Consider the following 14,044-nt stretch of genomic DNA (forward strand, 5'->3'; position numbering starts at 1 on the left):
TGACTTGTGTGGGACACCCTTCCAGTCGATCTCTAACGGTGTACCAAATTTGAGAGCAATCGGCCCAGCCGTTCTTGAGATGTGGAAGCGGTCCCTGCACGACGCACGTGCGCACGTGCATTAGGACCCCAAATGTGAAACGTTGAAATGCATTGTCCGGTGGACGCCTACCGACATATGAAGCTCCAGCGCAATCGGCCCAGCATTTACCTAGTTGTTGTAATGAGAGCGAATTTGACACCTCTTCATTTTGCACGTGGCACGTGCAGGGGAAGGGGCAACAAACATGCATCGAGAGTACATAGTCTGGTATGGGAAGAAGATGCCAAAAAAGACTATGTGTCGATCGCCACAGATTTGGCTGAGATATGAGCCTATCAAAATCGTTACTTTGACCGAGCGAAACAACTATGAAACCCTTGACTTCACACGCGCCACGAAGTCACCTCGATGCATCATGAGTAGTCAATTTCGAGCTGGAAGGGATGGGGATGAGGCTATACCTAACAAAAAAAGACCATAGGTCAATCGGCCCAGCGGCTGCTGAGATAAAAGCCTCACATAAGCGTTACGAGCTGCGCCAAACCGGGCCGGGCTGCTCATGCTCAGACTTGTAAGCTATTTAGAAAATCGCAATTCGCTCTCGCTGGTAAAAAAAAAAAACACGCACACATTTAAAGGTAGTGTGCCAGCTTTCCTGGACCGTATGGAGTTGATGGCCCAGATAAGGAGAACCGGATTTTTAGAACTTATCCATACCTTCAAAACTCATGGAAACGTCTTAAATTCTTCAAATTTTGAGTACCCCAGTGCGAAATTCGCCCCGACGGGTTGTCGGTCGTACCCCAACCACATTTCACACCACTATGAACAATAAATGCACACACTGAAATCGCTATTACCGATATGCTCATCCAATCAAGTTTCGATAAACCCGTTCATCATCATCTCCTGCGGTTTCGAACACGCCTGTTAGGTGGTGCGGTAGACCGCGCCCAAAGCCAGGGCCCCGGTAACGTGAGGTAGCCGAGTCGGGGCAGCGTGCGCTGACCCAAGCCGGGGCCGCGCGTCCTCCCGGTGTCATGTGATAGCCCTGGGCTGACCGGGGATTGGGTAGACCGCGCCGAAAGCCGCGGCCCCGGCTTGGGTCAGCGCACGCTGCCCCGACTCGGCTACCTCACGTTACCGGGGCCCTGGCTTTGGGCGCGGCTTCTGCTCATACTTTGTGGTGCGGTGGTGGTGCGTCAGGCAGCGCGCTCTGACTTCGGCCAAGAAAAATGCGTCAGCTGATCATTGTCATTTCTGCCACTTGCGTGTGGTGAAATGGGGTCATAACTTAAGAGACGGCTTTTTCATATAAATTATTTTACATAAAATCATATTTCAAACCATAAATAATGTTCGACAGCCAAATAAAAGAAACAATACCAATACAGGCTTACAGGCTCGACATTGTGTTGTCTACGATTAGACAGCTGATAACTCCTTCCCGTACGTCGTATTTCTATAATGACCTTTGCTTATTGTCACATGTGCGCCGCATTCGCGATTGTTGCCGACGCCTGTTTGCAGCTCAGCCCACTACAGTTGTTATACATATCGAAAAACCGATAAACTTTTAGGCGAAAAAGGCACTATTCCAGGCCCATTTTTGATTTTTTTGCGATATTAGGTAAAACAGAAGCTTCTTATCCTAGGAAAAATAAAATAGGAAATCTTTCAAAGGTGGCTCACTACCTTTAAAAGATATTTGGTGAGGCAGACCGACGGCCTGACGCCTGACGTCTGGCGTCTGGCGTCCCATACGGTCTGATCAGGCCGAGCGTCCGACGTTCAACTTTGGCCTGAACGCCTGATTGGGCCTGATCTGGCCTGATCTGGCCTGATGTGGCCTGATGTGGCCTGAAGCAACCTCATAGTCGGAACCGGGCTAAGAGATCACCGTCTTACGGAACTGACATTTTGCCGTGTTGCACCACATCCTGCTGGCGTCGTCATTGTTGTGTCATGTTCTTGTGTCATGGTCCCGCAGTGATGCTATCAGTGATCTGGAAGGAACTCACGTCCCGTTATTGTGTTCCAGGGATCGTTCGTTTGTGTCATCACTTCTGCGCTCGAGCAATATTGGAAACTTTTTTATTGACGGCTGTCTATTTTTCATTTCAGTCTGTTCTCCGACATGAGGAACCTTTCCGGGATAAACTTGGTCAACTTCTTGGCGGGACTCTTCCTCGCCCAGCTTCTCTTTGTCATCGGAGCCGACGGAGTCAAGGTCAGATTATGGCGGGAAAGCTGAGGTCGGTCACACTTGGCACAAAACAGATGGATGCTAATGGGAATTTTCAAGGGCTGTGAAGCTTATAGGTTAAAAATATGGACAATGATGGGTGATTAAGCGGTCAGAGACCAATGCCTAAAAACTCACCATGTGATAAAGCATATATGACAAGTTGTTTATTCCATCACAATAACTATCAGCGATCCACATAACATATCGTATGCACGTTAATTGAAGCCTGGAAGGCTCACTAACCTCAGTTACCAAGAAAATACTGATTTTATGGCTCTTAAACAGATGGCTGAGCCTTCTGAGTACCTATCAGCTAGTTAAATGCGTCGCGCTATTGGAGTTCAAGTGTCTTAGACTGCGTGCTCTTTTCTGCGTCAGAAGATATCGCTGTAATAATACTGTCGCCACGTCTCTAGAAGTCAATATCTCCCCCATTGTTGACCATAACTTGGGAACATTGTGGCTTCTATAGCCTTGTTTTTACTCCGAAGCTCCCGACCGGTCCAACTTTGATCAGAATTATGGGGCAATTTGAAAAATAAAGGGAGTTCACCGATAGCTCGCAAATAAACAATTCCACGCCCCATCAGAAACCCTGAAAGAAACCAGGGAAGATATCGGAATTGAAATTATGGTGTTGATTTTAGGTGATATGCTTTGCATACACTCTGCGTTTTAGGAGTTTCCAATGCCTCATATGATTATTTACAATAATCAAATAATAGTGCGGTAAGCTTGCGTTGTGCTGATGCAATATACTGCGTCATGCTGACAATGCTGATTCCACTGAATTGCGCTGACGACCGATATACTGAGTTCCTTTTCTGACACGTTGTTGTGCTGTAACTCCGCCCTGACGCTGCTGTTCTGATAATGTAAGCATGACGCTCACGAACATGTTGTTCTGATGATGTGATCTGACACTGAACTGGCGCTGAGCCGGCGCCGTGCTGAAATTTTGCTGACGCTAAAATAATTTCTTTTCTTTTTGCTGTAGGTAGGTTTTTTATCGCATTGCCCTTTGAAGACCTATCAATAAAGGTCGAAATACAGGGCTAAAATAGTTTCTTTGCACCCAGAGTTAGTCCGCTAAACGATTTATTATCATAAGATAATCCTGTACTGACGCTAAACTGACGCAGAGCCGAGCTGTATAATGTAATGTACCGTGTTGTGTTGTGCCGTTATGTGTTTTGTTGTAACTCAACGCCGCTCCCCGCAGGGCGCAAACCCCGGAGATATGCTGTGCCGTAATACATACACCGCGGTTTTCCGCTCTGTGCTGTGTTGAGACGCCGCTCCGCTCCCCGCAGACCCCGGAGATGTGCCGGGCCCTCTCGCTCGGCCTGCAGTATTGCCACCTGGCAGTGTTCACCTGGATGGCCGTCATGCTGCTGGACATGTACCGCCACTGTCGCAGCAGCGTCAACCTCACCGCCAACAACAACACCAACATCAAGACCGACTTCTTCTGGTGAGCACTTGATATTGCCCGGCATTGACGTGCCTATTACAATTGCCTCATGGCCGTTTGGTTAAAACAGAAAATTTGAAATGTTGAAATATATATTGCAGTTAGTTAGGTAGGTACAAAATGCAATGCATGCCTATTCGTTACATTCAATATATGCCAAGTGAAAAACTCCTCTTCTCGCCACCCTTTCAAAACGGTCAAAAATGGTCCTCATGACGTGGCCTGCCCTATCAGAGATACGTGGGCGTGCTTTTGTAATCGTTTACATTATGAACATTGTAAATTTGAAAGAGGCGCCAGTTTCTTTACGAGCTTACATTCAGCTGATCTATTCATGGTAATTGAAAGCCCTCGTCAGGCGTGTAATGATAAGAATGAGCTCATTTCACGGCTGCTGGTTTCCCATTCACCTAATCCCGATGGTCGCCGCCTTGAGCCTTGAGCCGCCATAGCCCATAGCCTTGAGCCGTTACCGATATCGGCGCATTGGTCACAGACAACTGAAATGACCAGCGGTCAGTACTATTGGTCAGTGGTCACTGGTCAGTAAACACATAACAAGCATCGCTCATCAGTTGCTTGGCCTGCCGGGCGGGCCGGCGGGCAAGTATTACGCTTCACTCGCTAGATGGCAGCAGGTGTAGGCGCCTGAAGTTATACTGTTCCGCATGGCACCGCGCGGAGAACTACCATATTCATCGGATTGCGGGCCGATGCAGACCGAACAGATGAATGTTTTGTTGGGGATTGTTACTTCCTGATTGTTATTTTGAAACAAGAACATGGCTAGGTTGTGATCCACTATCGGTTGAGCTTATGTTTTTACCCAGTAACTTAGTTTTGTTTGCCAACGTCCTTTCGGTGAGAGCAGTAGCGGCGGAACACCTTCAATTAAGGGGGGAGGGGGCACTGCTGACTTTTCGTCCCATTCTTTCCATGCAACGCCCATAGGGCGAATGCTAAAATGGCAAAATCAAATGGGGGGGGGGCACGGTGCCCCCCGTTCCGCCGCCCATGATCGGTTTGCATAATAATCAAATAGCAAAGATGTTTTCCTCTAACTACTTATCTTCCCCTCGGCGCAGGTTCTCGCTGGCCGGCTGGGGCACTCCGCTGGTTCTGGTCGGTATCCAGCTGGCGCTGCTGTCCAGCGACAGCCCGGCGGTCCCCGGCGACTCTCCCGCCGCAGCCGCGGACACCAGCGGCTGCTGGTGGGGCCAGCAGCCGGCGCTGGTCTACACCTACACAGCGCCCGTCTTCCTGCTGGTGCTGGCCAGCCTCGTCTGCCTCCTCAAGGCCGCCGTCGTCGTCCGCTACGCCGTCTCCATGCAGATCGACCGCAAGGTGAAGGAGAAGATGCGCCGCAAACGCTGCCTGCAGCTGCTGCTGCACGGCAAGCTGCTGCTGCTGCTCACCCTGGTGGCCGTCACGGGAACTGTGAGTGCCGCCGGCGACTCACAGGTGGCGCGCGGCGCGTACGGCCTGCTGCACTCCCTGCTGGGGCTGGTGGTGACGCTCTGCCTGACCTGTAACTGCAAGGTGCTGCGTCTCTACACCAAGACCTGGCGCCAGAGTCGGCACGTCATCTCGGATTACGGCGCGTCCGGCTCGGGACGATCCACCAGCATGGAGGCGCTGGCACTGGATGCGCCCGAGGTGGTCTAAGGCCGCCTCTGGATACTCCAAAGGTGAAACATGGACTAGGACCTCTGAATGTCCTTGGTGTGGCATAAGGACGCTATCGGTTGTTATCGGCTGTTAAGATGGTTTTAATTTGCTTTTGGGCCCCCAAGTCAACGTTTAGAGTGCATATCGGCGCCAGGAATATGTTTCTGGACGTTCGTGGGGCTCTTGTAGTTGCGATTAGCATAGACGTTTCTTAGTCCTATGCGCCACCAGATGTATGGTTTATGGACGCAAATAAGCCCCCAAACATCGTATACGCGGACCCTATTGGTGATGCACTTCGTTAAAATGGTCTTATAGTGCTTCTAGTTTAGGTGATCCCCAAAACTATCAAGGGCCTCCAGTGAGTCGAAAGTAGTCCGAGGAACTCTCTCGTACCTTGGCATAGTGGTGACTTGAGTCGAGTAGCCCCCACGTTGTACAGCGCCAGTAGCTGGTGAGAAAGAACTGTATCAGCTCTAATTATGCGCTGAGTACTGAGTGAGCTGATTGACCCGGTGAGCCAGACTGTTTGATGGTGTATGACTGCATAGTACCTGTCTTGTGCTGATCGATCATTATAGGTATAGTGTGCGTGCTAAAGTATCTTAGTATCATACCTGTAAATGCTCGTGTGAGATGTTCATTCTGAGTGATTAAGATGTTCAAACAGTCAAGAAACATAAGTGCTGAGCATTGTACTGTCAGTCGATAGCTTGAATCGTACCCAAATCTATCAAAATATATGATACGTCGAATGATGAACGTGAGCGTAACTAGTGTATCGTATTTTCTTGTTATCAAACATATCAAGGCACGAAATTTCGTCTGTGTAATGTGTTTATTTAACCTATGTAACAAAATGTAAAATAGTGTAGCATGGATAAATGATAACGGATGAATGGTAATGTTTTATTCGTCAACAGTCAAATAGTAGGTACTTGTTATTTATTCTGGGCAGGAATATATACGTGCATGCTCAGACGGATTCTGAGGATGGATGGACATTTTAATCAATACTTGTATGCATACTGTATGTACCTACTATTTACATAGAAAGTAATGATTTAACAGAACCAATATCACAGCCAGCCAGACAGTTGCTTAACAGTCCGTAAGGATTTCCTCTTTAAATTAGAATACAACTGAATTGAAAAGATAAGAGGAATTTCATCTATTAAATTCAACCATTTGCAATACCCACTCTTTCAGGCGCTAAATTTATGACAGAAGACCTCCGTTTGACACATGAGTAGATACTTACCTACCTTTCTGTAAGGATTTTACTTCAGTTAGCATACAAGTTGTCTTTTGGGCATTGAATGGAGCGGCGACGAATACCTAAATATTTTAGATATTGATAATTTCATCTCTTGGTTTTATTTGTGGACGAATACATAACTAACATGAACTTGCATTATAGTTAAAATGTCATCCATGCGAGCGAGAATGTGTTGTACATACATAGGCATCTTACATGTTAAAACATCATGTACCGAGTACCGAAGTTTGTATTTACCCCCGATGTAATGTTCAGGTATATCATGAAACATTTGCGACTATGTACATACATAAATACTACTCGTGTGCGACATGCGTATTGCAGATATGGCTACATATGTGACACATGCGCATTGTACAGTGAATGCATTGATAATTCCCGAAAAGGCGGACGCTGATTAAGTTTCTATCAGGTGGGTATGCGTCATGTAGTGCGACCGATATCAATTAGTAGCCAATACGGTGATAAACCGCTAGAAACTCCATTTAGACATACACATTTTTGACGGAAGCATTACGACAACTGTCCTCGTTGCGACCAATACAAACCCCTTAGCATCAGCTATTAGCGTTCGTGAGACATTCCGTCACCGTTTAATTACGGATTACGATTACGGTTCGTGCCCTCCGAACTCTCGGGATATGAGACCGGCTCATTATTCATATATCTCCAGCGTGGATGTGGCTGTGAGGAACCGTGTTATTATTATTTAATCCTGTTGTGATGTGCGCGCATAAGCAATTTACCCCGGCGTTCGAAAGATTTCGCAGTGGTTGATTTCTGAGCGTGACCCATTCCATCGATCGACGTCCCCGTGCAGTCTCTATCAATATATAAGAAGCGGTGTGACGACAAATACCTACCTACTGATGTTTGTCTCATATTATCCCAATGTAGTCCTGAATTGTGTGTAAATAAACTGTTTGACTGTACAGGTTGCAGTTGTAACATTTTAGCACCGTGCATACTGCAAAGTCATAGGTACAACCACAGTAGTACGTACAACGCAATGTTATATGAGCCGACATCATAGTTCAGTGACCTGACCTGATCTGAAAATGAGGTTGCTGTCACAAGATTCGACTTAAATAATAAAAAGTCAGCCGTCAGGTACCTATGTCGCCTTTCATCTCTGCCCTCATGGTAAGGAATAAACTCAGAAGGTAGGTACTACACACAGAGATGAGAGAAATACCTATTGAGCGATGTCAAGGTCAATATACTCATAAATAATCCAAATAGCTTCAAAGTTCTGCTTCACTTAGTAAAATGTCTATGGCTGAAGCACTTGGTAGTTAGCAGTTACCTACTACTGCTAGTTGCTACTACCTACTAATGTGTCGTTTCACTCGTTTCCCATGTGTCTATTACGGTTTCTCCATGCACCTCATTTGCCAATGGCTCCGACGCTGCAGGGTAGGCGTGAGATCACTGATTGAGCTAGAATCATGAAGCAAAACAATCACGAAACAAAGCTAAGTCTAGCAAACGTTGAGAACCTTGACCGTAGGTATAGGGAGACCCGGGAGGTTTTGTGGAAAGGCAATTTTCTTCCAGTGGGCAGTCGCTAGACCCGGTTTTTCACTCTGTGTACGTGCAATTGCCTTTCGCCTGCAAAGTGTGCCTGATATTAGGCATCTGGGACCAACTATTTTGACTCGAGATAACTTTCAATAAATCATGCGCTTTTTCAATACATTAATCCTAACCCTCGCATGTGTAGGGGGGGGGATGTCGGATGGACCCCCCATGGTTTTTCGCGAATAACTCGCGCAAAAAGCGGCCGATCGCGACGAAACTTTCAGTACCCTCGAGATGATCAATTTTACACCTACTCTGAAAATTTCATGACCCTAACCCAAGTGACCTTTGACTTGTGACCTATTTCTTGAGGCCATGTTTCGCCGGAATCGCGATTCGGCGTATATGTCGGCTCGCATTAGCCGCGCGTTTGCAATCTTTTCGTGATTTCAAACGTTCAAACATGTGATTTGGTGTTGCTCCCATGCAAAAGGGTGGATGTCAAGGTCACTTGAAGGTCAGGTCAGGTTATTGACCTTTGGTGACCTCGGTTTACCTTTTCGAATTTTACATGTTTCTAGGGTAGTTTTTGTAGATTAGTTCGAATTTAGTTTATGTTCACATAAACTCACATAAACTCACATAAACATGTGCCCCCCCCCCACTAGGGCGAAGTTGGCTGAGACCGCCACTGGGGCGCGGGATATGCTAAGTTCACCGAGTTGTATACCTTACATCCAGGTTTTTCGAGTTCGGGTGACCTGAGGTCATCTAGAGGTCGCGACAAATTTAAAGAACATTTGTCTGAAAAGCTTCAAATGTAAAAATACGGCCCATTTTAATGTTTTTGTGTTGTTTTATCTCCATTAAAGTTGAATTTTGTGTTCGGTTGCAGTGAAAAAAAAAACACTTGGTCAGGTCATCTGAGGTCAAATGAGGTCAAACTACGTTTCTGCTAATAAATTCGCACACAATGAGGCTAGAGCTTCAAAAATGGTGCCATTGTGTTCCTTGTGATCAGCCGAATCGAACGATTTGAGAATTGAGATATGATGCAATTTGGCTAAATTCAACCTAATTAATTTAAGTTCATACTTAAAAATTAGGACAATTTTAAGTGCACATACCTTAACTTGTAACAAAGTATACTTCTTTACCATTCGATGCGCACGGACGCGCTGAGTTCACTGGTGCCTTTGGGTTTGCTCTATCTTAATCAGATCAAAAGTCATAAGCCAAAAACTTTTTACCTGTTTTGGCGAAGTTTTTACATTTATGCCCCCCAAACCAGGGCTGCGGGGTCGATGTATTTTAGGGTGACTCCGACTCCGACTCCGACTCCGGCTTCAAAAATCGACTCCGACTCCGACTCCAACTCTGACTCCGACTTCGGACGGTTCTATTAAAAATTCATATCATGGTATTGCAGTTCATAATGGGGATGTTTTTATCTTGCCTGAAACGATCCCTTGTGCGTTCCAAGACTCTGCGTTGCAAATATGTACTAAAAATAGCACGCATACTTAAAAAGCAGGTTCTGGGGTATTCACCCTCTTCTACTTCTTTCGCTGAAAACGTTCGTCCAATACGGCACTATGCCTTTTTTCGACAAAATCTTATTTCGAGCGCAGTATCGTCAACCAAATAGGTGCAGTACATCACGTCGACCCATGCGGCAATAACTCCGACTCCGGAGTCGGAGTCGGTATCATTTTTGCGCCTCCGACTCCGACTCCGACCCGGAAGAACTCTGGAGTCGGAGTCGGTATAATTTTTGCGACGCCTACTCCGACTCCGACCCGGGCAGAACTGTCGACTCCGACCGACTCCAGCTCCGACTCCGACTCCGACTCCGCAACCCTGCCCCAAACCCACGTAAATATTGACCAAGAGCGTCGAGCGACCAAGTTTGCTTTGAGGCGATATCTCCTATGGGCCCACCTACCCTGTAAATTTGGCATTTCTAAGTGCCATAGGAGCCAATCGCCAGGAAAGGGGGGTGCGTACAGTATATCTAAAAAGTATGTCCCCTGGTTTGGCTCTCCCACAGGAGGCGAATCGGTAACTTGGCTGAATCCCAGTTGCGGCATCCGGCCGCCAGGGTCGCTGCCGCGCGAGCGGCCTTGACCGCTCGCATGTCATTGGCAGTTCGGTCCCTCCCCATCTATACCGAGGTGGGGAGGGGAGAAGAGGGGAAGAGAGGGGAGGGAGCGGCATCCGCTCGGCACTTGGCGATACCTGGCTGACCCCGCGCTCCCTCGCTGACCTTTGTCCTGCCCTCAGGCGAAGACCGACTTCCTGGCCTGTAGCGGCCCAGCGGAAAACCGAGCTCGCGGGGCGCGACTCCATTGGCCCAATCTTATAAATGGAATGCTGTCGTATTCACGGCATTAGATAATATTAATAGTGATACCAGCAGTGGATGTGGTAAAATACAGTCCAAAATAAACGAAAGCACTCGATTCGTGCATAATGCGCCCTCCCATTCAAATAAGCCCGCCCACTTCGATAGATGGTGTAGTTTCTTAGGGCGTAAAAGATGCAAAACACTACCGATTTTTTTTTTTTTTTTAGCTCGGCCACTGGGACCGACAATATACAATTGACTGAAATGCATGAAAACCATTTTGCATTTAGGTAATAGCCGTTTTCTGCACCCAAACTTTAGCCAGTGACGCCCTGTCCATTCTAAAGCGTTTATAAGATTGGTCCCAGCACCCGATTTTATATGAGGAAGTCGTTTAAAAAGCATCTTATTTCTAACGAATTTATTATTATGGCCACTTTTACAGGACGTCTATAGAGCTTTGACTTCTACATTTCTTCCTCGTTCAGGAGAAACGTTTTAACCCTCACCGGACCTTCAGGTTTTCTGAATACCGAGGGACGTTGGGGGGTTGGAAGTGAGGAAACAACCCCCTTCGCCGATTCGCCCCTAATTGAGCTAGAGCCTCACGAAAGAAACGATCGTGTGCGTCGTTACGAAATGCAGCGATTGGTCTCCGATTTAAGGACCAGGGTCAGCCGATGACTTCGGAGGTCAGGTCAAGTGGCCCAAGGCACAGGTTCGGTTTTTGGTAAATAACTTCGCTAAAAATGATCGCAGATCCGCGATTTTAGCAGCATCGTGTTTGTCTAGCTCAGGCGTGTCGAATGGTATACTTTTTCTTCGGGTGAGATCAACTTAACCCTCGCCCGTATAGGGGGGGGGGGGTCGAACGGACCCCCCTCCCTCGGTTTTTCGCGAATAACTCGCGTAAAAAGCGGCCGATCGCGATTAAACTTTCGTTACCCTCGCGTTAATCAATTTTACACCCACCCTGAAACTGTCATGACCCTGACCTTAATGACCTTTGACCTGCGACCTACTTTTCGATACCATGTTTGGCCGGAATCGCGATTCGGCGTATGTCGGCTCGCATTAGCGGCGCGTTTGCAGTCTTTTCGTGGTTTTAAGCGTTCAAACATGGGATATGATGTTGCTTCCATGCATTAGGGTGGGTGTCAAGGTCACCGGAAAGTCAGGTCAGGTCATTGACCTTTGATGACCTCGGTTCACTTTTTCGAGTTTTACATGTTTCTAGGCCAGTTTTAGGAGCTGAATTCGAATTTAGCAGCCATATGAACATTTACGAAGTAGTTTTGGTGCCCTCGTAACATGTTGCGAAGCTGTCAGAGGCGGTTGCCACCTACTACGAATACCCTTACTGGTTGACCTGACCTGACCTGACCCGACCTGGCCTAAATGCATGAAGACATCATCTGTGATCAAAACTAACATGATATTCGTGATCAGCACCCCGAAAACCCCATAGCAGCCACGCTTTACGACTTTCTAACAGACCCGATTTTCCCGACTTTTGGGTCATTGACCTGACCTGGAAAGTCAACCGATGACCTAGGACCTTAAAATTGGGTATCATCGACTTCCTCTCGTCACGGCCAACACGATCGTTTTTTCCGCGAAGCTCTAGCTCGATCAGGGGCGAAACGGCAAGGGAGGGTCCAACGGACCCCCCCCCCCCCCCCCTTATACGTTTGCGGCTGGAAAAACACCAATATGGGCGAGAGTTAAGGTGTTAACCTCGGGTCAAGGTCAGGTCACAGCCCGTCAGGTCACGAAGCTGGTCAAAGAAGGTCATATTGCATATCAATCGATTCGGCAGGTCTTTTCATGTCCATTAGTGGCTTTATCGACTCGCTAGCTTTAGTTGATCGGGAGTTATTGACGAAAAACTGATACCCTTGGTTACGTGATAAATGACGTCACGCAAGATCAACAAAGCAAAATTAAAGCATCAGACCTTGCAAGGAGCGCATGAAATCACGATTCCGTGTGCTTGAAAATTTGAGATAGTTATATATCATTTCCGGACCAAACTAGCAATTTCCATATTCCCCTGACTTTTAATGGTGAGAGACTGACCTGATCTCAGGCGACCCTTCAGAAAATCCGAGATATACATTTATACAAGTTGTGAGACTCTCGATCATACTATAAGATCCTGTAAGTTTCATCTCCCTATGAAAGCTCTGCACTGAGGGTGTAGCGAAGTTGAACATTTTAGGAGTGTGCACACAGTCCTAAAATGTTGAGGACAGTTTAGGACAGTTTCACACAGTTCATTTTAGGACTGCTCATTTATGACGTCATAGATCAGTGACCTGACTTGTCTTAAAAATGCGGTTGGCGTAAAAAAATCTGACTTATCAAATCCCGACTAAAAAAATCGACTTATAATCCGGTTAATCAAATCCCGACCATGTTTTTACCTGGCCATTAATGTTCTAGCCTTACAGGTGATTGTTTGAACGCGGAAGATGCTGAATCTTGGTTAACCCCATACTTATCGTATGATAAAGAACGTCAGTGTTAGAAAGTTAATTAACAATTTTATTTAGGATAGTTTAATCCAAGTGGGTATAAATCGACTTGACAATTTACTAGGAGGGTTTTGCAGCGCTATTAGTTCGGCATTTAATTATAAATCATTGCTAATTTCGATCCGGATATCGTTATTCAATGCTGGCCTTTGCGTCCTCAGAAAGTTGTTTATAGTCATGAAGGCTTGCATTGACCCATACTTTCCATTTTTTCAGCACTATTATTCGCCGTAGTTGACCAGGTGTTTTCTTCAGCTTTCCCCTGAATCCTTTGGCTTAGACCTGGCGTATCACCCGTGCATCGCAAGACGCACCTACCACACACAAGTTCATGATCCCCACGAACCCACATCAGCGTCCGTTCGCTTGGTGTGTGACCCCTTGACCTTTGGCCGCGACAACTGCCAGCTTGCTGGAGCACCCCTCCCTACACGCGCTGCCCCGCCCGCTCCCCTCACTCCCCCCCCCCCCCCGGGGTCGTGTCACGAAGGTTCGGGCTTACGCTACTACCGGCCGCTGCGCAGCTGTCACCTAGCGCCTGGGAATGTGTGGTCTGGTGCGGATTCAGCCAACTACCGGCTCGCGACACCAGCGCCACGTAGTGGCGACGGTACATTCTTTTTAGACACACTGTACCTACAACCAACCCCACTGGCCGTTCGCGTTCGGCATGAAAAACACCCCAGCCTGGCGAGGGTTAATTTGTAATTTGGGGTCCCGGTTTCGAATGCCATCGTTGCTTATTACTTACTCAATAAATTGTGCATTTAGGAGCGGCTGGATTTTACTCAACATACCGTGGCCTGGATTGATAAAAAAGCTTTGACAATTCCTTGACGATTCCATCGCAGGTGAATATATTTCCTTTATTTCTCATATGGTAGCTAATAACAAAACAACGGTAATTGGCGCAGCAAAGACAAATATC

General features: G+C 47.0%; 1 protein-coding gene across 1 annotated transcript in view; it reads left to right on the forward strand.

Annotated features, from left to right (window-relative positions):
- LOC122368555 (cadherin EGF LAG seven-pass G-type receptor 1-like) overlaps nt 1-6,606 on the forward strand; it is a 51,426-nt gene extending 44,820 nt beyond the window's left edge. Inside the window, exons 2-4 of the mRNA XM_043342576.1 lie at nt 2,167-2,272; nt 3,604-3,764; nt 4,850-6,606. Of these exons, the coding sequence (XP_043198511.1) occupies nt 2,167-2,272; nt 3,604-3,764; nt 4,850-5,429 (847 nt within the window). The 3' untranslated portion in view covers nt 5,430-6,606. The remainder of the gene's footprint in view (nt 1-2,166; nt 2,273-3,603; nt 3,765-4,849) is intronic.
- The last annotated feature ends 7,438 nt before the right edge of the window (nt 6,607-14,044 follow it).

Source organism: Amphibalanus amphitrite, unplaced genomic scaffold, assembly GCF_019059575.1.
Source record: "Amphibalanus amphitrite isolate SeventyFive unplaced genomic scaffold, NRLGWU_Aamphi_draft 000957F_arrow, whole genome shotgun sequence".
NCBI classification, from domain to species: Eukaryota; Metazoa; Arthropoda; class Thecostraca; order Balanomorpha; family Balanidae; genus Amphibalanus; species Amphibalanus amphitrite.